Raw genomic sequence first — 25,203 nt, 5'->3', positions numbered from 1 at the left:
TGCAGTAACTTGCTGTTTTAATATTGTATGCATGATTGAATTTTAATATTGTATAATTTTTTCAAACAATGAAACCAAACCAAAACCTTTTAAAACCAAACCGAACTGAACCGAACCAAATGGTTTGATTTCATTTTGGTTTTAGCCTCTAAACCGTACCGAACAAAATAGCAAAAACTTGCGGTTTTGGTTTTGGTTTCACCCAAAACCGCACCCACCCCTAATACACATGGTGCGGTATATCGAAATAGGATTTTATCCGAATCTTCTTTGTGAGGAATTTAAGGATTACTTCTTCGTATACATTCATCTATCATCATGCGGTTACAAATTATTTTAAATTTTTTTATTTAAAATTGAACACAAATAATAGTTGATAAAAACTGATTGCGCGATATACGATGAACCACACGATAAAGTGATCCCCTTGAAGAGAGTCGGGAGAGGGTCCCATCCCGGATGAGAATGTCATACACGTGGTGCGGGATAAGTGGCCCATAGATGAAAATACAATGGACCTTCACGCAGCGGATTGCCACATGAGGTTTTCTAAAACCCTTCCCTTGCCATTTCGCGGCAACCTCTTCATCCGCCGCTGCCAACCTAGGCAGAGCAGAAAGCGACGCCACCTCCAACCTCTCGCCTCCCATCTCATCCGTCAGCCACCCACAAACTCCAGGTTTAGTGCCTCTCTCTCTCTCTCTCTCTCTCTCTAAGTGCCGCCATGGCTGCAGTTGCCTAGCGTTTTCGTTTATTCTCTCAATCTGAAACCCTTCTAGGGTTTTTGTTTACTATCTTAAAATTAATCTCTTCTAGATTTCAATATTCGTGAAGGAATTTAAAAAATTATAGCCGAATTTTAATTTTGAATTTATTGCCTCACTGAACAGTTTGTGTGCCTGCAATCTTCTCCAGTTGAAGTTCTTGGCTGTGTAATTTCAACTTAATATTCGTGTAACGAAGAAACACAGAGATCCGAAAGAGCCGAAAACACGATGGTTTACGTGAGCTCGAAAAAGGACCTGAAACGAAGGGAGATACAGAAGAAGAAGGCCAAGTCTGGAGGCTTTGAGTCTCTGAATCTAAGTCCCAATGTCTTCAATGCAATCAAGCGCAAGGGCTACAAAGTACCCACACCCATCCAGCGCAAGACCATGCCGCTTATTCTAGCTGGAAACGATGTCGTTGCCATGGCCAGAACCGGTTCTGGCAAGACCGCCGCTTTTCTGATCCCCATGCTCGAGCGTCTCAAGGAGCACGTACCTCAGGGCGGCGTTCGGGCTCTCATTCTATCTCCCACCAGGGACTTGGCGCTACAGACTCACAAGTTTACCAAAGAGCTCAGCCGTTTCATGGGTATGTTATGTACCCATTTTTATTTTAAATTGGTTTTTTTTTTAATTTTCCTTTGAGGAAAGTGGAAGAACTCAAAGTTCCCATTTGATGAAAAATGTTGCGTTTTTCAATGTAGTCAACTTAAGTGCTGCATTAAGTCATAGACTTATGGTATGAACCAAAATTCGTTGTCTTTGTTGCAGATGTCCGTATTAGTTTACTAGTTGGTGGCGATAGCATGGAAACTCAGTTTGAAGAATTAGCCCAAAACCCTGATATTATAATTGCAACTCCCGGTAGGTTGATGCACCATTTAGCTGAGGTTGATGACATGACACTTAGGACAGTGGAGTATGTTGTTTTTGATGAAGCGGATTGCCTCTTTGGCATGGGTTTCGCGGAGCAGTTGCATAAAATCCTTGGACAGCTGAGTGAGAATCGCCAGACCCTGCTTTTTAGTGCAACACTACCCTCTGCTCTTGCAGAATTTGCCAAGGCTGGTCTGCAAGACCCTCGGCTTGTGCGGCTTGATTTGGATACTAAGATTAGCCCTGACTTGAAGCTTATGTTTTTCACCTTGAGACAGGAAGAAAAGCACGCTGCAATACTTTATTTGATAAGGGAGCATATTAGTTCGGGTGAGCAGACATTGATATTTGTATCTACAAAACATCATGTGGAGTTTCTGAATATCTTGTTTAGAGAAGAGGGCATTGAGCCGTCTGTATGTTATGGTGACATGGATCATGATGCTCGCCAGATTAATGTATCAAGGTTTAGGTCAAGAAAGACTATGCAGTTAATTGTTACTGATGTTGCAGCTAGAGGAATTGACATTCCATTGCTTGACAATGTCATCAATTGGGACTTTCCCCCAAAGCCTAAACTTTTTGTTCATCGAGTAGGCCGAGCTGCAAGGGCTGGTCGGACTGGTACTGCATTCTCCTTTGTGACATCTGAAGATATGCCTAACCTTTTAGATCTACATCTGTTTCTTTCAAAGCCAATTAGGGCTGCACCCACAGAGGAGGAAGTTTTACATGATATGGATGGAGTGATGTCTAAGATTGATCAAGCAATTGCTAATGGAGAAACTGTTTATGGGCGTTTTCCCCAAACAGTTATAGATCTTGTTTCGGATAGAGTTAGAGAGATAATAGATTCTTCTTCTGAACTCAGTAATATGGTGAAAACCTGTGCAAATGCATTCCGCTTGTATTCAAAGACAAAACCCCCACCTTCAAAGGAGTCTGTTAAAAGAGCAAAAGATTTACCTCGCGAAGGGTTGCATCCAATTTTTAAAAGTGTACTGGATGGTGGAGAGTTGAAGGCATTGGCATTTTCTGAGCGGTTGAAGACATTCAGGTTTACACTTAAGCGTTTGCTAATAATATTTCTGGATACACTTATATTCTGTTTCTTCTTCTGAGGATATGATGTTGCTAACTTTAACCATTCATTGGCGATTTATGCTAGACCCAAGCAGACAATTCTAGAAACTGAAGGTGAAGCTGCTAAGTCAAAGAATCTGAAGGTAACTCTCCACTTTATGTGTTCAGCAGTAGATTTCATTTAATTGGTAACTGCATGGACTTGATCTATTGGACATTTTTCTTATTATTCTGTTAACCAAGTCAAAACTCTTTCTATCTGATGATCAAAATCTTTGGTTTTTTGTACTCTTATATTTATATCTCACAACCGCTACTTTGTTGCATTCGGGCATATTTATCCTATTAGTCAACTGCTTCTATTCATAGTTTGTCAAATAAACTCGAAATATAGGAAATTCATGCATGAAAGAGAGAACCATATAAAGCTTTTCCATTGGAAAATATATAATGGGGGTTGTTTTGTAAACATCGTTCATGTACTCTTTGTAAGGTGATATATCATTCTATTTAATGTGGTGCCTATTGTGGGAGAGGATGTTGGGGACATTTTGAATAGAAAGAGAAAACACTGGGCTTAATTCAAAGTGTATTTGTTATTTCTTCTCTTGATCACAGTCACTGTTTGCAATTATTTATATTTCTTTCATAGCTTTTCTTTTGTTTCTTTCTTTATTTTGTTTATTACATTTGGTTCCTGTTTGGTGTTTATCTTCTGTATGTCTGTGTCCACAGGTAATATCTTTTACATAACAAAATTTAATGTCTTTAGTTCTCAAAAATCAAAATATATTATTTTATGCCCTCAACATTTATGTAAAGAAGTCTGTCATTCTTTAGCCTTCAAGTTCGGAAGTTTCATGTCAACATACTGTAGTGAGGATCTGATCAAAATAGTTCCAGAGGAACATGGTAGTTTTTTGTAAGAACATGGTAGTTTTTTGTAAGAACATGCCGATTTTCCCTTCTTTTTATGAGGATTCCTGTGGTTGTGTGTAATTCAATTGGTAAGTTGAGTAGTGAGAAAGTACAAAATGGTTAAATCATAAAACCTGAATCTTAAATACTAAGATGGTCAAATAATTGAAGAATCATATCCTTAGTAATTGTTTGTCTGCTTAGGCATCTGTTTTGCCATTTATTGTTTCAATTTAGTATTTCACCTTTGTATATTTGCATTCACATTTGAAATAATTTCCCCCTTATTCTGTAGTTACTTTTGCTCTTCTGAGTTCACAAGTTAAGCTGTCTTACCCCAAGCTTTCACGACACCACACGCCTGTCTCCACCCCCCATTCCTCTCCTCCTCCTCCTCACTCTCACCCACTTTGGCTCTAGGCATTTTATTTGCTCATGTTCACTGCCTCTCAACCGTACCTTTTGTTGTTTGAATAAAATGTTTTTGCATGAAATAACTTATGTTATGTATTTTCTCCGTAATTATGTATGCTTTAGCCGAGTATGTGCAATGACTCGTAGCTTCTATTCTCAATATTCAAGGTGGCCTTGTTTGATTTTTATTAAGTATGTGGCTTATTTGCAGGGTTCTTCTCGTCACTGGGTTGATGTAATGAAGGAAAAAAGAGCTATTCATGAAGAGGTCATTAATTTATTTCATCAACAACGTTCTAATAATAATCATGCGGAAAAGGTAAAAATTTCAGTAGTGTAATTTATGGTTTTGATGTTTTTGAAATGCAACCGTGTGCAACTTTTATAATCACTCGAAACACCATGTTGATGCTATCATGCATTGTTTATTATGCATGTATGAAGGACTTGCTATCACCCGGTTAGTTATTAACATTAAGCAACGTTTTGGAACAAGTTCTATAATTGGCATTGCTTCAGAGACTGTTTGCATGAATTAATTGTGTTTTGTGCAGTCCCCTTCTGTTGAGGGATCCATCATGTAAGCTATATATTTAATTTATGTATATGCAAAGGTTATACACATTTCAGGTGTTGTATCGATAATTTTATGGTGTCTTCCCAAGTCAATTGTGCTAAAATGAACTTTTGATTCTTGCAGGAAGATGAAGATGATTTTATTCCCTCAAAGACCAAGGAGAAGAAAGGTATTCCATAGCTCAAAGTTTGACCACTTTTACTCTTAGAATAAAGAAACAGTCTCAAATGTTTTTCCGTGCACGATCACTTTTTCTAATTTTGAACTAATAGCGAGAAATTTGTCATCCTAAATCCCTAAGTAGCCTATACTCATTTTAATTGGTAATTTTCAGAGAACCTAGTAATATAACTTGGTCAAAGGTGTACCAGTTTAATTCTGCAGTTCTTTTCATTTTATAGTTTGTGCCTGTTGTGCTCTTTTTTACGAGTTGTTTTAAATGGTGTATTCACTGATACCGAAACGTGGTATTTGGAATGTGGATCCAGTGGCATATAGTCCTTTAGTTTTAGTTTCATCCTCACTTTTCAAACATGTTTGGAATGATTTAGTTTCTTCTCTTTTTTTACTTTTTTTTTTCTTTCCCCTAACATATTTTAAGCATGTTTATTCAATGGATTATTAATACTTTGTTGTTTTCCCTTGGGTATTAGTATCTTCAGGCTCCAAAAGGAAGGCAAAGAGCTTCAAGGATGATGAAAACTTTATAAGTTCAATACCAACTAATCATGTAGGTTATATAACTTCTATAACTTTTCAAGTTAATTGCACTGGTGTATTGCAATATTATGCTCTCGTTTGTTAGTGGTGTTTTGGGTTCTTTGGGTGGAGAAGATTCAAAGGAATAAAACAAAAAATCTTGCTAACTACAACAAAATCATTTCTTGTTATCGTTGTGGGCTTTAGTTTCACCTGATTTTTGGGGATTTTATCTTTTTCTCTGCTATGGTCTGATTGGGAAGCAGCAGTTAACTTGGGTTATGATAGATTTACCTTTGGTGCTTGGCTTTGGATGGCTCTGTTATCGGAAGTTTCTTTTGTGACGGTTTAGGGTTATGACATTTTTATTTATGAGAAACAAAATTTATTAGTAATAATTATAAACACAGTACAAAGACTCAATGAGTAACAGGTTTACCAACATCTCAATACCAATCTCATAAAAACAAAACCAAATTACTCACCTTGATTTTGAATTTTAAAAAATTTGTTACATCATTTAGTTTTGTGTTTTGAGTTGTGCTGTGGATTTGGATCACAAGAGTTGGAAACTGGCTAATATATTGGCCTATTCTGATATTTTGTTGTCCAGCATACCGAAGCAGGACTTTCAGTGAGAGGGAAGGACGACTTTGACTCAAATAGGTAATACTCGGTTCTGCTCTAGCTCTAAGGAAATTGATTTAACAAAATTTTAACTTGGTTTCTGCTATTGGTTAAGTGCTAGTGTATATAATTGAAATTTTACAGGTGGATTATTTATGAACTTTTTTTATGTTGACGATTCTGTCAGCTACCCAGTTTTTCTAGCACTATGCAATGACAATTCTCTCAGTTACCTTGTTATTTTTATTGAGATTAAATGTATGAATATTGTATGGTCTGCACTTCAGTTGACCCCATTTGTCTGTGTAGGTTGGAAGCTGCTGTTATTGATCTCATTGCAGATGATAATGTTGGCATGAAGAAACAGAAATCAGTATTTCATTGGGATAAGGTACTTTGAACAGTAATATTGTTTTCTTGTTTTAATTTTATTTACTTAAATTTACCCTTAACCTCATCAAATTAATGGGTGGCAGAGGGGGAAAAAGTACATAAAGCTAAACAATGGCGATCGTGTGACAGCTAGCGGCAAGGTAATTTTCTTAATTTTATCTCAGCATCCATAATTATATTGCAACAGTCTTTGACACTTTTGCATCGTTCCTTGTATTAAATGCTATAGAGCATAACATTGCATCTGTAGTTAAATTCAAGTTTTAACCAATCCATGTTGAAACTATATCAACCCATATGAGATTAATAGAAACAGTGGTCACAGATTCTCAAAGAAAAGCATACTTGGATTCCTTGTCAGAGAGGACACACCAGTCAAATTCTAGCATTAGCTCAAACCGACCACATAAACAACATGCTTTGAGACTTGGTTGATAACTTGATATAAACCGTTACTTGAGAATGAATGCACTGAACTTCCTTTCCGTACTCCAGATTATACCCAAATGAATTCTCATCAACTCGTTATTCTCTAGTAGTCATTGCAAGGTGCGCCTGCAACATATATTGTTTGTTGGTTACACAGAACTTTTATGCTAAATTTTATGGTGTACAGATAAAGACAGAGAGTGGTGCAAAAGCAAAGCTTGAGAAAACTGGGATATACAAGAAGTGGAAAGAACGTTCACACAAGAGAGTATCTCTTACAGGAACTAATGAAGGGAATGCTGAGGATTCCACAGGTAATGCTCTCTCCGAAGATTATGTACTTTTCTGTTGTTTCTCTTAAATGCGATTGATCTGTTTTTTGGTTTAACACTTGTTAAGATTCTCACTCAGTTCATCCGAGCTAGCTTCTTTTTGTGTCTCGTTTTACTTATTCGTGGTTTTCATGTCTCTTTGCAGGTAACCGTAGATGGCAGGGGAAGGGTAAGTCTTTTGGAGGCAGGAAGCAACACTCTGTGCCTAATGCTCACGTGCGTTCTGAAATCAAAGACTTAGAACAGGTTCGCAAGGAGCGACAGAAAAAGGCCGACAGGGTCTCTTATATGAAGAGCAAGTCGGCCAAGGGTGGTAAAAAGTTTGGTAAAAATGGTAAAAGAGGAAAGGGAAAGAGGTAAACAAGAGTTGCCTAATATGAACAAGTCTTATGAGTTTTCCCTTTGCTCCTTTGGTAAAATGATTATTTGAGCACCATACTTATTAAGTTCAACCAATTTTGTACTTCTTTCAGAGGACGGATGATAAGTATTAAGTAATGACTTGTTTTATTGAAATACTTTCCATTCATTTGCTTTTCAGTATTTACTGGTACTTCTTTCTAATTTTAGTTGTAACAGTATCTCTGCCTTAAGCGCACTTAGCGGCTTAATGTAAGGTGCTTGTAGCTTAGTTGAGAGCATTTATCTTTGACCCGCATGTCCGACTTCGATTCTCCCTCCAAAAAATATTAAGTTCTAAATTCAATCACCCAAAAAAACAAAAAAAATGGAAAAAGATAAAAAACCATATCCGATTTGTCCAAACAGCATCTCTACTGGAAATGCAAAAATGTCCTGGAATAGGCATATTTTATATTTTTGGTTGGTCGGAAAGCTCTCTAATAGGCGGAATGTAAACACTTGTTCGGAAATGTAAAAGATAATATCAATTTAACATATACTTGTTCTAATTTTTTTATAATTTGGAGTATTATCTTTTTTCTTGATTTAGACTACACACGTTTCGGTTGTTTAGTGACATTTAACTTCCAAGAAACCCAGTTCAAGTAGTTCACCTCATCCAATGTTGAAGTTGTTAGGGTTCCTTGTTTTTAGGGATTTATTCCTAGTCATGCAAATAACCCTCCTATACTTGAGGGACAAGTTTGTTTTCTGTTTTGACTTAGTCACTTATCACGATTGTAGGTCCTGTAAATCGTGGGTTGTTATTTCCATTTTTGTTTATTAATTGTTATTTCAGTTCAATAAGAATTCTCCCAGTAATCGTACTTTGCACTTACAAAGCTCTTTGATATCCTTCTTTGGTTCTAACATCTAGTATCAGAGCCCTATCACGGGGCTTGACCGAAACTTGCAAACACAGTTACCAGCGTGAAGGAACAAGAGACATGACATTTGAGAGCAGCTTTGTGCAACCTGCCATTCCAAAGTTCGATGGGCACTATGATCACTGGAGTATGCTTATGGAGAATTTTCTATGTTCCAAGGAATATTGGAACTTGGTGGAGACAGGGATCACTGCTATAGTAGGAGGATCTGATTCTAGTGATTCGCAGAAGAAGGCACTGGAAGATTAGAAGCTGAAAGACTTGAAGGCCAAAAACTACCTGTTTAAGGCCATTGATCGTTCGATCCTGGAAACAATTATGAAGAAGGATATTGTAAAGTGATTCTTTGAAGCAGAAGTATCGAGGAATAGCACATGTCAAGCGCACTCAACTGCATGTATTCGAAAGAAGTTTGAAGTACTGCATATGAAGGCTGGGGAATCGGTCAATGATTATTTGGAAGGACGCTCATCATAGCCAATAAGATGAGGATTCACAGAGAAAGAACGGAGGATGTGGTGATCATTGAGAAAATTTTGAGCTCCATGACTTCAAAATATGATTATATTGTCTGCTCGATTGAGGAGTCGAATGACTTGGATACTTTATCCATAGATGAGCTTGAGAGCAGCCTCTTGGTGCACGAACAAAGAATCAGTTGCCATGTTGTGGATGAACAAGCACTTCAAGTGACGTTTGGAGTTCAGCATGGAGGAAGAGGTGGAGGTCGTGGCACCTACTATGGAAGAAGAAGGGGAAATGGTAGATTTGGGTCCGACAAATCTATCCTAGAATGCTATAACTGTCATGAGCTAGGGAATTTTCAGTGGGAGTGCCCTAAGAGAGCAAGGGATCCAAGGGCGAACTATGCAGAAACAAAAGAAGAGATGTTGCTAATGGCACATGTGGATTTTAAGGAGGTTGGGATGAAGTACATTTGGCTTCTTGATTTTGGATGTAGCAACCATATGTGTGGCAGAAGGGAAATATTCATCGAGTTGGACAATTTCAGAGAGTCGGTGAATTTGGGAAATGACTCTAATCCATTGTACAAGGCAAGGGCAAGGTTCGAATGAAGGTGAATGAGATCGTGCATATGATTACATGAGTCTTCTTTGTGCCTGAATTGAAGAACAACTTGTTAAGTATCGGTTAATTGCAAGAGAGGGGACTCGCAGTGCTTAGGCAACATGGAAAATGTAAGATCTTTCATCTTGAGAAAGGTCTAATTGTAGAGATTGAGATGACGTACAATAGGATGTTTGCTTTGGTTGCTCGCCGCCCACCAAAGGAACAAAAGTGTCTCTATATGATGACCATAGATCAAGCAAACCTTTGGCATTGTCGATATAGGCATTTGAGTTGGAATGGACTCAAAGTGCCCCAACAAAAGAATATGGTTGAAGGGTTGCCAAAGTTCAAAGCTTCTCAAAAAGTGTGTAAAGACTGCCTTGTGGGAAAACAACACCGTGATTCTTTTCCAAGGGAAAGTGTGTGGAGAGCTTCCAAGATCCTTCAGTTGATACATGCTGACATATGTGGCCCGATAAATCCAATCTTGAATAGTAAGAAAAGGTATCTCATCACCTTTATTGATGATTTTAGTAGAAAAAGTTGGGTGTACTTTTTGGTAGAGAAATTAGAAGCTTTTGCCATGTTCAAAACCTATAAAGCCAGGGTTGAGAAGGAAACTGGAGCATTCATAAGGAGTCTAAGAACAGATTGTGGGGGTGAATTCACTTCACACGAATTTACAAGTTTCTGCAATGAGAATGGAATTCACAAGCAATTGATGGCTGCCTATACTACTCAACAAAACGGCGTCGCTGAAAGGAAAAGTCGAACCATTATGAATATGGTTCGCAACATGTTATTAGAGAAACAAATTCCAAAAACCTTATGGCCTGAAGTAGTGAGCTGGGTAGTACATGTGTTGAATCGAAGTCTAACCCTTGCCGTGAAAAGCAAGACACCAGAAGAAGTTTGGAGTGGGCGCAAACCATCAGTGGATCATTTTAGAATCTTTGGATGCATATCCCATGTGCTTTTACCTGACAATAAAAGAGTACAACTTGATGCCAAAAGTCTCAAATGCATATTGTTAGGGGTAAGTGAAGAGTCTAAAGCTTATAAATTGTTTCATCCTATTTCATAGAAGATTATTGTAAGCCAAGATGTGGTCTTTGAAGAAGATCAACAATGGAATTGGGATGACAGTCACGAGCAAGCCATTTTGCCCGATCTTGAATGGGAAATAGACAAAGAAATAGATACAGAAGATGAAGGGAATGGAGAAGGGTTTGAAGCTAATGAAGACTTGGGAAATATTGAGTCTGATGGTAATGATTCATTAGAAGAAGGAGATACCACGAATGAAGACAATGCACTTTGTTAGGGACGAATTCAAAGGCCACCAACCTGGATAAGAGACTATGAAACTGGTACAGGTTTCTCTGATGAAGAAAGTGTGAACATGGCTCATTTAGCCTTGTTTACTAATGGTGATCCCACTACATTTGATGATGCCATGAAAAGTGAGAAGTGGAGACAAACGATGGATCAGGAAATGGAAGCCATAGAGAAAAATGATACATGGGAATTAACAGACATGCTATCAGGAGGAAAGACCATTAGAGTGAAGTGGGTTTTCAAGACAAAACTAAATGAGAATGGGGAAGTGGACAAGTACAAGGCTCGGCTTGGTTCGTTGCTAAGGGATATAGTTAATAATATGGAATGGATTATACTGAAGTGTTCACACCAATGGCTCGCTTGGATACAATTCGAGTTGTTATATCCCTTGCTGCACAAAAGAATTGGAGGATTTACCAACTCGATGTCAAATCAGCCTTTCTGCATGGAGAGATTAATGAGGAGGTGTTTGTCGAGCAACCACCTGATTATGAGCAGAAGGGGAGTGAATCCAAGGTGTATTGTCTAAAAAAGGCATTATATGGACTCAAACAGGCTCCACGAGCTTGGTACAGTCGCATAGAGTCATATTTCACCAAGGAAGGTTTCAATAGATGTCCCTACGAACATACTTTGTTTATCAAGACAGCAAATGAAGGTAAAATTTTGATTGTATGCCTTATTGTTGATGATCCTATATTTATTGGGAATGATGAGCTTATGTTCGAGCAATTCAAGAAGTCCATGATGGTTGAATTTGATATGACTGATCTCGGCAAAATGAGGTATTTCCTTGGCATTGAAGTGGTGCAGACAACAAATGGCATGTTTATTAGTCAACGGAACTACGCACATGAAGTGTTCGAAAGGTTCAATATGGATTAGTGCAACTAAGTGCACAATCCAGTGGTTCCTGGATTTAAACCAAGGTTCTAAACGACGCTAGTCAGGCAGTGGATTGGGGCCTAGCGCTTATGCGACTAGGCGGATTTAAGTAAATCTATTGTATTTCGTGTAAGTAAGTGTCTGTTTATACTTAAAATATATATAATTTATCATAAACTAGAAAATAAAATGATATATATATATATATTATGAAGTATTTGAACAATAAAATGTAAAATAGAAGAATACATAAATTATAAAGTTCACATTTTATTAATTTAACGAAATTCATTATATAACATATATATCTTATGTTATTTTATATGTGGTGAAACATAAAATGCATAAAAATTAAATATAGCGTGGTTTTTATTTGATAGTGTATACCAAAAAAAAAAAAAAAAGAATTATACTTACAAAATATAATAGTATCATATATTTTTTTTCTTATTTTGTCGATTAGTACCATTTTCTTCCAATTAAAATGCTACTAGGATTGTATGACACAGTGTTTTTTTGGTTCCTGGTTTCTTTATGGGCGAAAAGAGTGGCACTTACTAAGCCACGTGTAAAGAGTAAACAAAACTTAAAGCAAACTAAAACGACGCCGTGTCAAATTAAAAGATAAGGGTTAATTGTTCACTTTCTTCTTCTCTACGATGGTGAGTGTGCCTGCAAGTCCGCTGAAACCAAGCTCTGCAACCATGGTTAATTTATTAAAGTCGGGATTCGCATCATACCGAAAGCTGCCTCGACTCCGCCTTGGACCGCCTACACCCCCTAGAGCACCCAGGTGGCCACCTAGGCTCCGCCTAATTCTTCTGATCCTACCTTAATTGCACCAGCTGAGCAACGATTAGCGCCTAGGTGTCGCCTAGGCCGTTTTTTAGAACACTAATTTAAACTCACACAACATGAAGAGGGAGTGGGAGTTGATGGCATGCTTTATAAGCAGATGGTGGGAAGCCTCATGTATCTAACTGCTACATGCCTTGATCTTATGTTCTTTGTAAGTTTAATTAGTAGGTATATGGAGCATCCTACTGATTCTCATTTGTTCGCAGCTGTTAAAGAGGATATCTTGGATTGATTAGGTCAAACATTGTATATTATTCTTTAGTGATTTACTTCCTTATTTAGTCCTCAGTCAGCCTTAATTATGGGCAGTAGAGTAAGATCTTGTCGTACAGAATGTGTATAAGAATGTAATCTTGCTTTGTGAAGTAATAAGAAAGAATATTACACCATATCAGATTTCTCTAGATGGTACCAGAGTGATCGAACTGGGACACACACAAAACACGAAACACAAACCCTAGCAGCAATAGCCATGGGTGACAAACCAGAAAAGTCAACCTCGTCTGGCATGACTTTGTATCAAAAATGGGAAAACCCTAATCATCAACTCTACCTCCATCATTCGGACCAATCAGGCGCAATACTTGTGCCACAGCCGCTTGTGGAAGATAACTATGGCACATGGGTTCAATCCATGACCATGGCCTTGATGGTCAAGAACAAACTGGGGCTGGTTGATGGGACGATCGAAAAGCCAGGTGATGAACAGATTGAAGAACTGCAACAATGGAACAGATGCAACAACCTAGTAAAAACGTGGCTGCTTGGTTCCATGTCAAAGGAAATCTCGGGAAGTGTTATACATTGCAAGGACGCACGACAGATGTGGCTAGACTTGCAGGAGAGGTTTTCTCATGTGAACATCGTATAACTATTTCACATCGAAAACGAAATCCATGATTGTGTACAAAGCGACATGACGGTAAGCTCTTATTTCACCAAACTTAAGAGCCTTTGGGATGAACGTGATGCCTTGTGTTCAATCCCCATATGCCGTTGTGAAACCAGGAAAGAGATAATGTCATATGTTGAAACTCAGAAAACTATGAAGTTTCTGATGGGACTAAATGAATCGTATGCTACGGTTCGTGGTAACACTTTGTTGCTGGAACCACTGCCCACTGTAAACAAAGCATATTCAATTGTCCTCCGACATGAGAAACAGGCTGGAGTATCGAGTGGTAAGAGCATTGTTCAACCAGAAGCAGCGGTGTTCGCTGTGAAGGGTGCTGGACGCGAAACCGAGTATAACGATGGTGGGCAACGTTGTGGTAAATGCAATAAGACAAACCACACCATGAAGAACTGCCGCGCACATCTTAAGTGCACCTTCTGTGGCTGGAAAGGTCACACCTTTGAATACTGTCGAAAGAGAAAAGCTGCTGCTGAAAATGAGTCAGGATATTCCATGTCTTCCAAAGGGAATCAGGTCACATTGCATGACAAAGGGGAGGTGGTGCCTAGCTTCCCTTTCTCTCGGGAAGATTGCAAACAAATTCTCCAAATGTTGAACAAAAATAAGCCTTCCTCCGTTAATCAAGTTGGTAATTCCTCAAATATTGAAGACCTTTCAGGTAAAGCTTTCTCTTTTACATATCATGGAAAGAAAAATACATGGATCCTGGATAGTGGGGCTACGGACCACATTGTTTGTAGTCCTGATCTTCTCACGAATTCACACCCAGTTGAGAACCACACTGTTGAGTTACCCAATGGCTCCTTTGCTAAAGTTACTCATGTTGGACAAATAATCTTTTCACCCAATCTCATTCTTGACAATGTCTTATGCGTACCCCCTTTTAGATTAAATTTGATCTCTATCAGCAAGTTAGCATGTGATTCAGACTATATCACCATTTTTCTAAACCATTTTTGTGTCATACAGGACCTATGCTCGGGGAAGACGATTGGGACGGGAATTAAACGGAAGGGGCTTTACTACCTTGACCCTCCTAAGAAAGGAACATGCAACCACGTCCAAGTTACTTCTCCTAGTCTATGGCACCAACGACTTGGACACCCTTCTCCAAAAGTTTCTTCATTATTTCCCATTGTTGATCATAAATCTTGTGCTTCCAATAATTGTTTGATTTGTCCATTAGCCAAACAAACAAGATTATCTTTTCCCTTGAGCACCATTTCTAGTAAATCATGTTTTGAGTTAATACATATTGACATTTGGGGTGGTTATCAAGTTGCGTCTCTTTCCGGTGCCAAATACTTTCTCACTATTGTCGATGACCATACTAGGAGCACATGGGTTTATTTGATGAAACAAAAATCAGATACACGCGACCTCTTAGTCCAATTTATTCACATGGTAGAAACTCAATTCAATGCTAAGGTCAAAATAGTGCGAAGTGATAATGGTCCTGAGTTTAAACTTGAACGTTTTTATGCCCTCAAAGGAATCTTACATCAATCTAGTTGTGTTAATACGCCTCAGCAGAATGGTGTCGCTGAGCGTAAACATAGGCACCTACTTAATATGGCTCGAGCATTACTTTTTCAAGCCTCTCTTCCCAAAAGATTTTGGGGGGACGCCATTCTTGTTTCTGCCTACCTCATCAATAGGACACCGACACCCCTTCTTCACGGGAAAACACCGTATGAAACATTGTTCCAGAAAGAACCCAACTATTCCCACTTACGCGTCTTTGGTTGTTTATGCTTTGCCTCCACTCATGCACAACGTCCTTCCAAATTTGATCCTCGTGCCAGTCGTTGTCTTTTCCTTGGTTACCCTTATGGTCAAAAGGGTTATAGACTCTTTGATCTCACACTTAAGAAGGTCTTCGTCTCACGAGACGTCGTGTTTTTGGAGGATCACTTTCCCTAACAAAACCATGATTTATCCGCTGCACCACCATCACATCCTTTCCTTTCACCTTTGTCTTTTACCATGGACGCCTTTAGCGAGCCCTCTCCTCCAGTCATTATAAATGAGTCTCCTAATTCTCCACCTTTTTCTGACATTACAAATGAGTCTCCTGCTTCTCCATCACCTCCCTCCACCACTTCCCTAGCAGGTGCTTCTCCATCACCTTTGATTCCCCCATGTAGCACTCCTCCCCTCCGCCGTGGCACTCGCCCCACGAAACCTTCTACCTTCTTGCAGGACTTTCACGTTGAGGCAGCCTTTCCTTCCCGTGCTGCTCCCACTTCTTCCACGAGTATGGTCCAAGCCTCAGGTATTTCTTATCCTCTTTCTCATTCTTTGTCCTATGCAAGGTTATCCTCTCCTCATAAAATATTCACCACCAAACTTACCCTTCTCCAAGAACCTACCAGTTTTCAACAGGCTATTCAAGATCCCCTTTGGCGTGCGGCCATGCAAAATGAAATTGCAGCTCTCCAAGCTAACCACACTTGGACCCTCATGCCATTGCCACCTCACAAACGTCCCATTGGGTGCAAATGGGTCTACAAGGTCAAGCTTCAACTTGATGGCAGTCTAGAACGCTACAAGGCTCGGCTTGTTGCGAAGGGATATAGTCAAATTGAAGGTGTTGATTACTGGGAAACCTTTGCACCAGTTGCCAAACTGACCACAGTTCGTGTCATTCTTAGCGTTGCATCGCTGCAAGGTTGGCATTTACACCAACTTGATGTGAACAACGCTTTCTTGCATGGTGATCTATATGAGGATGTCTATATGTCCTTGCCTCCTGGATTCGGACGAAAGGGGGAGACTCGAGTATGCAAATTAAACAAATCCCTGTATGGTTTAAAGCAAGCCTCACGACAATGGTTTATCAAACTATCCACGGCACTCAAGGCTGCCGGATTTCATCAGTCACGGTCTGATTATTCATTATTCGTCCGACATCGTCAAGGTAATTTCATAGCATTATTGGTTTACGTTGATGATGTAATACTCACAGGGAATAATTTGCAAGAGATAGAAGAGGCCAAGAAATTTCTTTCCTCACGTTTCAAACTAAAGGACTTGGGACAACTCAAATACTTCTTGGGGATAGAGGTTGCAAGATCAAATAAGGGAATCACTTTATGCCAACGTAAATATGCCTTGGAAATATTAGATGACACTGGGTTTCTTGGAGCTAAACCTTCAAGGGTTCCTCTGGAGCAAAATCTATCTCTCACACAAACAGATGGAGAATTATTAAGTGATCCATCCTTGTATAGGCGACTTGTTGGTAGATTGATTTATTTGACTATCACAAGGCCTGATCTAACGTATGCAGTGCATGTGTTGAGCCAGTTCATGGATAAACCAAGGCAGCCACACCTTGATGCCGCTCATACAGTTCTCAGGTACATCAAACAAGCTCCTGGACAAGGCATATTTCTTCCCTCCACAGGTTCATTGCAATTACGAGCATTTTGTGATGCTGATTGGGCCCGATGTAAAGACACTTGAAGATCTGTAACTGGTTATTGCATTTTGCTTGGCCAAGCACCAATTTCTTGGAAAACAAAGAAACAAAGCACCGTGTCTCGTTCCAGTGCAGAGGCAGAATATCGTTCTATGGTCACTACATGCTGTGAAGTCACATGGTTGAAGAACATTTTGACAGATTTGAGAGTGCACCATGCACAACCTGTTACGTTGTTGTGTGACAATCAAGCTGCTTTGCACATTTCTTCAAATCCGGTATTTCATGAACGAACAAAGCACATAGAGATAGATTGCCATGTAGTACGTGAGAAGGTACAAGAAGGAGTGGTGCAAACAGCCTATATAAGAACAACAAACCAGCCAGCTGACTTGTTTACCAAAGCACTAGGTTCGGTGCAGTTTGAAGCATTACTCAACAAGTTGGGTGTTAAAGAGGATATCTTAGATTGATTAGGTCAAACATTGTATATTATTCTTTAGTGATTTACTTCCTTATTTAGTCCTCAGTCAGCCTTAATTATGGGCAGTAGAGTAAGATCTTGTCGTACATAATGTGTATAAGAATGTAATCTTGCTTTGTGAAGTAATAAGAAAGAATATTACACCATATCAGATTTCTCTAGAGCAGCAAAAAGAATTTTAAGGTATGTGAAAGGCACAGTTGGTTTTGGAGTGTTCTACAAGAAGGGAGGAGATGAAGAACTTATTGGCTACACGGACAGTGATTATGCTGGTGATCAAGATGGCTGAAAGAGTACTTCAGGGTATGTTTTTATGATGAATTCAGGTGCAATATCGTGGTCCTCGAAGAATTAACTAGTGGTTACTCTTTCCACCACTGAAGCGGAGTTCATTGCTGGAGCTTCAAGTGCGTGTCAAGTGGTGTGGTTAAGAAGAATTTCGAGAAGTTTAAATCAGGTGCAAACTAGTCCTACAATGGTGTATTGCGACAATGTCTCAGCCATTAAGCTTTCGAAAAATCCAGTGATGCATGGTCGTAGCAAGCACATAGATGTACATTTTCATTTTCTTCGAGATCTTGTCAAAGATGAAGTAGTGGAGTTGTTACACTGTTCTACCCAAGAACAGATTGCAGACATCATGACAAAAGCATTAAAGCTTGAAGTATTTTTGAAGCTGCGAGACTTAATGGGTGTTTGCGAATACCCTGGAATAAACTGAATGTCAATGGTATTCAATTTAAGGGAGAATGTTGAAGTTGTTAGGGTTCCTTGTTTTTAGGGATTTATTCCAGGTCATGCAAATAACCCTCCTATACTTGAGGGACAAGTTTGTTTTCTGTTTTGACTTAGTCACTTACCACGATTGTAGGTCCTGTAAATTGTGGGTTGTTATTTCCATTCCTGTTTTGATGTAAGGCTATTTAATAGCCATAATTGTTATTTCAGTTCAATAAGAATTCTCCCAGCTTACAAGCGTAATTGTACTTTGCACTCACAAAGCTCTTTGATATCCTTGTTTGGTTCTGACATCCAAAATTTAAAGAGAAAAAATGGCTATAAAATTTTGAGTCGTTTTATCATTCTGTCTAATTGATGATTACCATCCTATCCTTCACCAACCTGCTTCTTGGTGACAAGATGATGAAAAACAACATTGTGAAGAGAAAAAAGTGCAAGAAGGAACAAATAGAGCTATAGACTCCATATTTTCAGAGATCAATATTAGCTTATCATTTCCTAAAACTGGAACACCACTAACATTTGCAACAGAGAAACTTGAGATGGTTTGGATAATGATATATATATATATATATATATATATATATATATATATTTTTTTTTTTTTATTTTTATTTTTTTTATTTTTATCAAACGATAAATTTTGTCAAATTAGCCACCGATGGGGTTCGAACCCATGTCGTCATGTAAGGGCTCAACACTTTTTCACTACTGTGGTACAGGACCACTTGTAGTTTGATTTGTCATGTGATCAGTGACACTTGAGTCTATAATCCTTAAATTCATGCATGAGACTAACATTGAGAGCAGTTGAAAGGGCATTCAAATGACATGGAATCTCTTTAGGTGCATGGTACACCATCAATTTCAACTAAGAATCCTCCAAATTTGCCAATAAGCGCAGTTGAATTGTCACTATTTGAATTGTCACTATTTCCACAAGCACTAGTCATACTGCACTGTCACCACCCCCGCTTTTGCTTTTGTTGAAGATAAACTTCAAACTGGGGTTGCCGACAAACAAGCCGGGAAGCATAGTGGAGGTAAGAAGAGAAGGCTTACTGTCACAATTTCCCTAAATGGGTATCCCAAAGTACGTCTTGATTACTCTTGATCACTGTTAAAGCTACTTGTACTACTGTTTAGTACTACTGTGTAGTAGTATTCATTTCACTTGTAAGTGAGAGGTTTTAGGTTTGATTCTCGCCATAGGCAAATTTGAACCATATTATTATGGCTAGCCTACTGTGAGGCTTAGCTCACTCCCCCACCTCCTTCGTATAGACGATATTGTTTGTTAAAAAAAGCAAAAGCTATTTGTGCTGTATTTTTACAAGAGTCTTCGTTGAAAAGTAGATTTTGTTCTGTACATGGATGAGCCCAGTAGTGGACTTTATCCAGCTTTAAGAAAACATCTACGAAATATTGTCAAGTGCCCAAGACTGCACAATTGTCCTGACCAGTTCTCTCTCTCTCTCTCTCTCTCTCTTCTTTGTTAATATATGATCAATGATACTTTAAGGTACTTTTAAGGATTTTCACCTTCTCTGTAATTCACTTAAAGCTTGTGTGCATATCTTCAGCACTTTCCATGGAGGAGGCAGAGTACATATGTGATCGACTAGGAATTTTCACAGACGGCACACTGCAGTGCATGGGAAATCCAAAGGAGGTAAGTATGAACTATTAAGGCTGTGTTTGGTTGCAACTTGCAAGGTTGTTGAATCATTTTTACCCGCATTCAGATTGTATACATCTTTAGCACTCACATCTCCTAGTTTAACAATGATTCCAGTCGGGCTTAATATTGACATTTTACATCCAATTAACTGACGAAATTTTTTGATTGCGTGGAACGCATAGTAAATTCTAAATCGATGAAACTGGAATAACACTTTGAAGTTGGTTTGACAGCTATAGGCCAAATATGGAGGATCGTATGCCTTAGCAATCACAAAAACTTGGGATCATGAACAAGAAGTGGAGGACATGGTCCGAACCCTCTGCCCAAATTCGAACAAGGTTTACCAGCTGTCGGGGACACAGAAGTTCGAGCTGCCAAAGAGTGAGGTGAGAGTTTGCAGAAGTATTCCAAACTGTGGAGAATGCAAAGAGTACGTTGACAGTTTTTGCATGTGGTCTGGCTGATACTACTTTGGAGGATGTTTTTATCAAGGTTGCAAGTGGATCCAACACTTGAATCAATCCAAAGGTTTAAGGGGTGATTGTTAGATTCTAATATAGCCCTAGTCCTTGCCCAGTACTGACTTCTAATTCTATTTTGTAGTTGTATGTTATCTATGAATTATCAAGGATTTCAAGTTATTAAGATCAAAAGCTTTTCAGGCAGATGTGGGCGTATCCACATTGGCTAGAACATATATACTTTCCGTAAGTAACCAAGTTTGAATCTCTCTCCTTGCAGCTGAATTTAGTTTAAAGTGAAATATTGCTTGTACAAAAAATAATCAAAATTTTTGGAATACATGTGAAGTAAATAATGATAACTTTGGTTTGAGAAAAATTTAGTGCATTAATAGACAAATTACTTACCTCCAACATGTATGTTTGTGAAAATAGACCCTCATAACCATCAGCACCAGCCACTAGGAATTTCACCAACTCAAAGAGTGATGGATTCTCTTAGTTTAGTGATATTTCTCTTTTTAATATTGGAGCAATGTCAAGTTCGAATCCTCTCACTCAATTTATTTCTCCATGACAGTAAATATAGTAAGCGACATCTAACTTATCAACATGCAAGAGGTTGAGGGAGAAAGACTGTATCAAGTTATCAACATCCAAGAAGTCTACCTTTTAAGATTATGAGTATGAATTATGAAAAGGACTGACTGTAGTGTTTGAGATTGATACGAAGAAGTCTAAAATCTTAAGCTGTGACTTCTTCGACTTGCTTGTGGAATAAGTATGATAAAAGTTATGAGTAATTCTTGTGGAATTGAAACTCAGTGTTGGAACTTATTTAGGACTAATGTTTACATGTTGTGTTGAGTTCGAATTCTAAACCAATTCTGATAGGGCGTGGTTAAAGAATACTATATAAGAACTTGGCCACTGTTCTTGCAATTCCCTGGCTCATTGTGATTTCAAGTTCTATTCTTTGGAGAGCTTTCTTGTATTGCTAAAGAGTAGAAGGTTATAGTTCTTAAAGCTACAATGGTTTCATTATCTGGATCAAATTCTGCCAGTTAGTATTGCAGCTTTAATAACAGGGTTTTAATTCATGTTGATATCGCTGGAGAGTTGTGATTCAATTGGTTGAATCTTTGTTAATGCTAATCTTGCTCTTACATGTGGTATCAGAGTCGCGGGTTCTAATCATTGAATTTAATTCATCGATACATGAATTACATTTGGAGATCGGAATCTGGGTTTTATATTTGTGTTCTTCAAATCGAATAAAAAAAACTGCTCTAAATGGCACTGTTTCACTAAAGAGCCGTTAAGACTATCGTGGGGTTATTTTTAAACAATATGACACTTAGAAGTCTGGGTTTTGTTTTTAGGTTTTCTTTATTATTTGAAAGATCTGGTTTTTTCTCCTCTTCTCTCTTAATCGTTGTTCTAATTCGAGTTTTGATGCTAAAACTTACAACTATAACAAAATCGATCCAAAACAGGAATGTTTCCTTTTCCTTGTAAGTTAAATATACTTGATACTGACAACAATATTAGGATGATGTAATTAATTTATATATTTTGATCCTGCTATATGTTGTTGAATCAAATCAATAAATAATTTCTGCAGTTGTTATAACACTTCCACTGTTATATGAATTAACATGAAGTTGTAATCCCTTTTGAATGCATATGTGTTATCAGTGCAATTTTTTTTCTTCTGCTTTTGTGTTCTGCAGCATCAAATTTAAAGAAGAAATGATTTGTATTTGATTGACAAAGTCAATCTTGAGTTGTTTATTCTATATATGTCTTTAGTAATAAAGGTTGTATGTATGGTTAAGTTGATTCAATATCCTTAATTTATGGTGAAAAAGACAGAAATCAGGGATCTTTAACAGACTCAAAGTTCTGATTTCATTGATGTCTTCTATAGTTTCACTAAAGTTAATCAATTTAATAGCAATGCCAATTCTCAATGGTGGGAACAATTATAAGAAATGGCGTAGAGAGATAGAATTGCTTTTGACACTAAATGAGTATAACATTGCTCTTGACACTCCAAGACTTGAGGCATTGACTGACAAGAGCACAAAGGCTGATTTTGAGAGATGGACTAGAGCTAATAAAGTGGCTCTATCCATTCTTGAAATTGGCATGACAAATACAGTGGGTGGTGGAATCAAGAAATGCAATCTAGCATGGGATTATCTCAAGGTTGTGGAGATTAAGGTCAAAGAATCAGATAAGGTTGAAATTGCTCAGCATATGTCACTCTTGACTTCCTACAAGTTTGAGGGTGGAAGCTTAATTCGAGATCACATCATAAAGATGACTGATGCAGTTGAAAAACGTAGTTCCATGGATGTTATCATTGGAGAAAAGCTGTTGGTGTTCATGATACTACAGGCATTGCCACATAAGTTTAGTTAGCTGAAAGTGTCTTACAATATTCAGGATAAGACGTGGTCAGTTGATGAACTAATTGCTCAGTGTGTACAAGAAGAAAATTGTCAAAGAGCAAAGAGGCTGAATCCATCAATTTTGTGCAAGCTGCAAAGGGAAAGAAGGATTTTCATTATGGTAACACTTCTAAACCTAAGCATTTTGACAAGTCTATTATACCTGCTAAAAATACCAATTCCTCTAAGTCTAACAATTTTAAGGTGAAAACTAAAAACATTGAAAAAAATTAGATGTTATCATTGCAAAACCAAAGGTCATTATAGAAATGACTGTGAAATATTCAAGGATTGGTTGAGGGCCAAAGAAAAAACTAATGTCTATGTGTGTGAGGAGTCAAATCTTAATGATATTCTTGCTGATTCTTGGTGGTTTGATACTGGTTCATCTGTGCATATCACTAATTCATTGCATGGTTTTGAGCAACAAAAGAAAACAAACTATTTTAATGTTTTTGATGGTGAGGGAACTAAAGTGACTATTGAAGCTATTGACATTGTCAAACTTAAACTAGCTACAAGTTTAATAATACAATTAAATGATGTCTTGTATGTTCCTACAATATGGAGAAATCTAATTTTAGCATCAAAATTGGTTAAACATGGCTATGTTTTCATGGGAGATGAAAAATGCATCAAGTTTTATAAAAAAGGATTCTTTGCAGGGAAAAGCTTTTATGCATGATCAACTATGGAAATTACATTGCATTATAGAAACTGATCACTTGCATGTTTTGAACATTGCAACCAAAAGAATGCACCGTTTAGATCAAACATTCATGTTTTGGCATAAAAGATTAGGACATATTTCAAAAAAGAGGGTGTTTCAATTATCCAAAATGAACTTGATTCCTGAAATTGACTTCAAAATGCAATTGAATGTGTTGATTGTATGACAGGAAAATTGACAAATATTAGGAAATTAGATGCCAAAAGAAGTCATGATTTGTTGGAAATCATACACATAGATGTTTGTGGGCCTTTTCCTGTCAAAACTATATGTTGGAATTCTTATAGGGAAGTGTTATTGGCACTCCAAAAATCTCATTCTACACTTCTCACAAGTGTATTTTTCTTTCTAAATATAGAAAGTTTGGAGTGTAGAATGAGAAATTTAGATTGCCAATAACAATTCCCTTCTTATTTTGTGAATTTCAAAGATGATTGCTCAACATAAAGTCACATTTTTCTAATTAGTGAGAAGTCTTCATTCTTTGAATGTTTTAAAGTTTTTAAAAGAGAGGTTGAAAAACAATTGGACCTTGTGATTAAAATAATTAGATCAGATAGAGGAGCAGATTATTTTGGCAGGTATACAGAAGCTGGACAACAAAAGGGACTGTTTGCTTCCTTTCTTGAAAGTCAAGGTATTATAGCACAATACACTACTTCTGGCACACCCCAACAAAATGGAATGGCAGAGAGGAGAAATAGGACCTTAATGGGGATGGTGAGAAGCATGATATCTAGGTCTAAACTTCTTGGTCTCTGGGGTGAGACATTGAAGACATTAAATTATATTTTGAATAGAGTGCCATCTAAATAAGTGCTTAAGACACATTTTGAATTATGGAATGGAAGACAACCAAGCTTCCATTATTTTCATGTTTAGGGTAGCAAGACAGAAGCAATATTTTATATTCCAAGTGAGAAGAAATTAGACCCCAGAACAACATGTTTCTTCGTTGGTTATTTTGAGAAATCAAAAGGCTTCAGGTTTTACTGCACTCAAGTACACACCAGAATATAAGAAACTCATAATGCTGTTTTTTGGAAGATGAAGATGTTTTAAATATAGTCCAATAGAATTTTGAGTTTGATGAAAAAGTGCAGCTGGATGAAAATTCTTCATCTTTAGACTACAATTACATACTTGTGCTCCCACACCAAACATTGAGATTGTTGAAGTTATGGCTAAACCTGAGTTTTCAACAAATGTGATAATTGAGGAAGAACTTAATTCCATGTCCAAAAATTATCTAGACTTTAACACCATCACCTCTTTAAATCAAGACAATTGGCTGCAAGTGGGTGTTTAAGACCAAAAGGGACGCTGAGGGAAGAATTGAAGGATATAAAACAAGACTAGTTGCAAAGGGTTTTACGCAGAGGGAAGGAGTTAATTATAATGACACTTTCTCACCAGTGTCTTCCAAAGACTCAATGAGAGTCATCATGGCATTAACAACACACTTTGATCTTGAGTTGCACCAGATGGATGTCAAAACTACTTTCTTGAATGAAGAACTTGTTGAGGAAATCTTCATGGCTCAAACTCCTAGATTTATTGAAAGGGGGAAGGAGCATATGGTCTGCAGATTAAGCAAGTCAATCTATGGACTTGAATAGGCTTTTAGACAATGGTTTTTGAAATTTGATCAAGTTGTGACTTCACATGGTTTTATGGAGAACAAGATGGATGATTGTATTTATCTTAAGGCCAGAGGTTCGAAGTTTATCTTCCTTGTTCTTTATGTT

General features: G+C 37.8%; 3 protein-coding genes and 1 pseudogene across 4 annotated transcripts; all 4 read left to right on the top strand.

Moving 5' to 3' along the window:
* Positions 1-529: 529 nt before the first annotated feature.
* On the top strand, positions 530-7,644 carry LOC137734914 (putative DEAD-box ATP-dependent RNA helicase 29). 2 transcript variants are annotated; one of them, XM_068474236.2, is made up of 12 exons: positions 530-679; positions 916-1,356; positions 1,539-2,700; positions 2,812-2,869; positions 4,270-4,377; positions 4,759-4,804; positions 5,289-5,365; positions 5,948-6,000; positions 6,271-6,352; positions 6,438-6,494; positions 6,971-7,097; positions 7,261-7,644. In XM_068474236.2, exons 2-12 carry the CDS (start codon positions 996-998, stop codon positions 7,473-7,475), a joined length of 2,346 nt encoding a protein of 781 aa, XP_068330337.2. In that variant the 5' UTR covers positions 530-679; positions 916-995; the 3' UTR covers positions 7,476-7,644. The 2 variants fall into 2 exon arrangements, with proteins under 2 accessions (XP_068330337.2, XP_068330336.2); XM_068474235.2 differs by having other exon boundaries at positions 538-679; positions 891-1,356.
* Positions 7,645-8,889: 1,245 nt separating this feature from the next.
* Positions 8,890-9,480, top strand: LOC148695682 (uncharacterized). Its single transcript, XM_088697369.1, has one exon. The coding sequence runs from the start codon at positions 8,890-8,892 to the stop codon at positions 9,478-9,480; it is 591 nt and encodes a 196-aa protein (XP_088553495.1).
* Positions 9,481-13,180: 3,700 nt separating this feature from the next.
* LOC137710057 (uncharacterized) lies at positions 13,181-14,659 on the top strand (annotated as a pseudogene).
* Positions 14,660-22,228: 7,569 nt separating this feature from the next.
* LOC148695681 (uncharacterized) lies at positions 22,229-22,696 on the top strand. The gene has a single exon (XM_088697368.1). It carries the CDS (start codon positions 22,229-22,231, stop codon positions 22,694-22,696), a length of 468 nt encoding a protein of 155 aa, XP_088553494.1.
* The last annotated feature ends 2,507 nt before the right edge of the window (positions 22,697-25,203 follow it).

This window comes from Pyrus communis, chromosome 7 (assembly GCF_041283825.1).
Source record: "Pyrus communis isolate YQ-2024b chromosome 7, ASM4128382v1, whole genome shotgun sequence".
Taxonomy (NCBI): Eukaryota; Viridiplantae; Streptophyta; class Magnoliopsida; order Rosales; family Rosaceae; genus Pyrus; species Pyrus communis.
The sequence above is the reverse complement of the archived record's forward strand: the minus strand, read 5'-3'. Positions and strand labels throughout refer to the sequence as shown.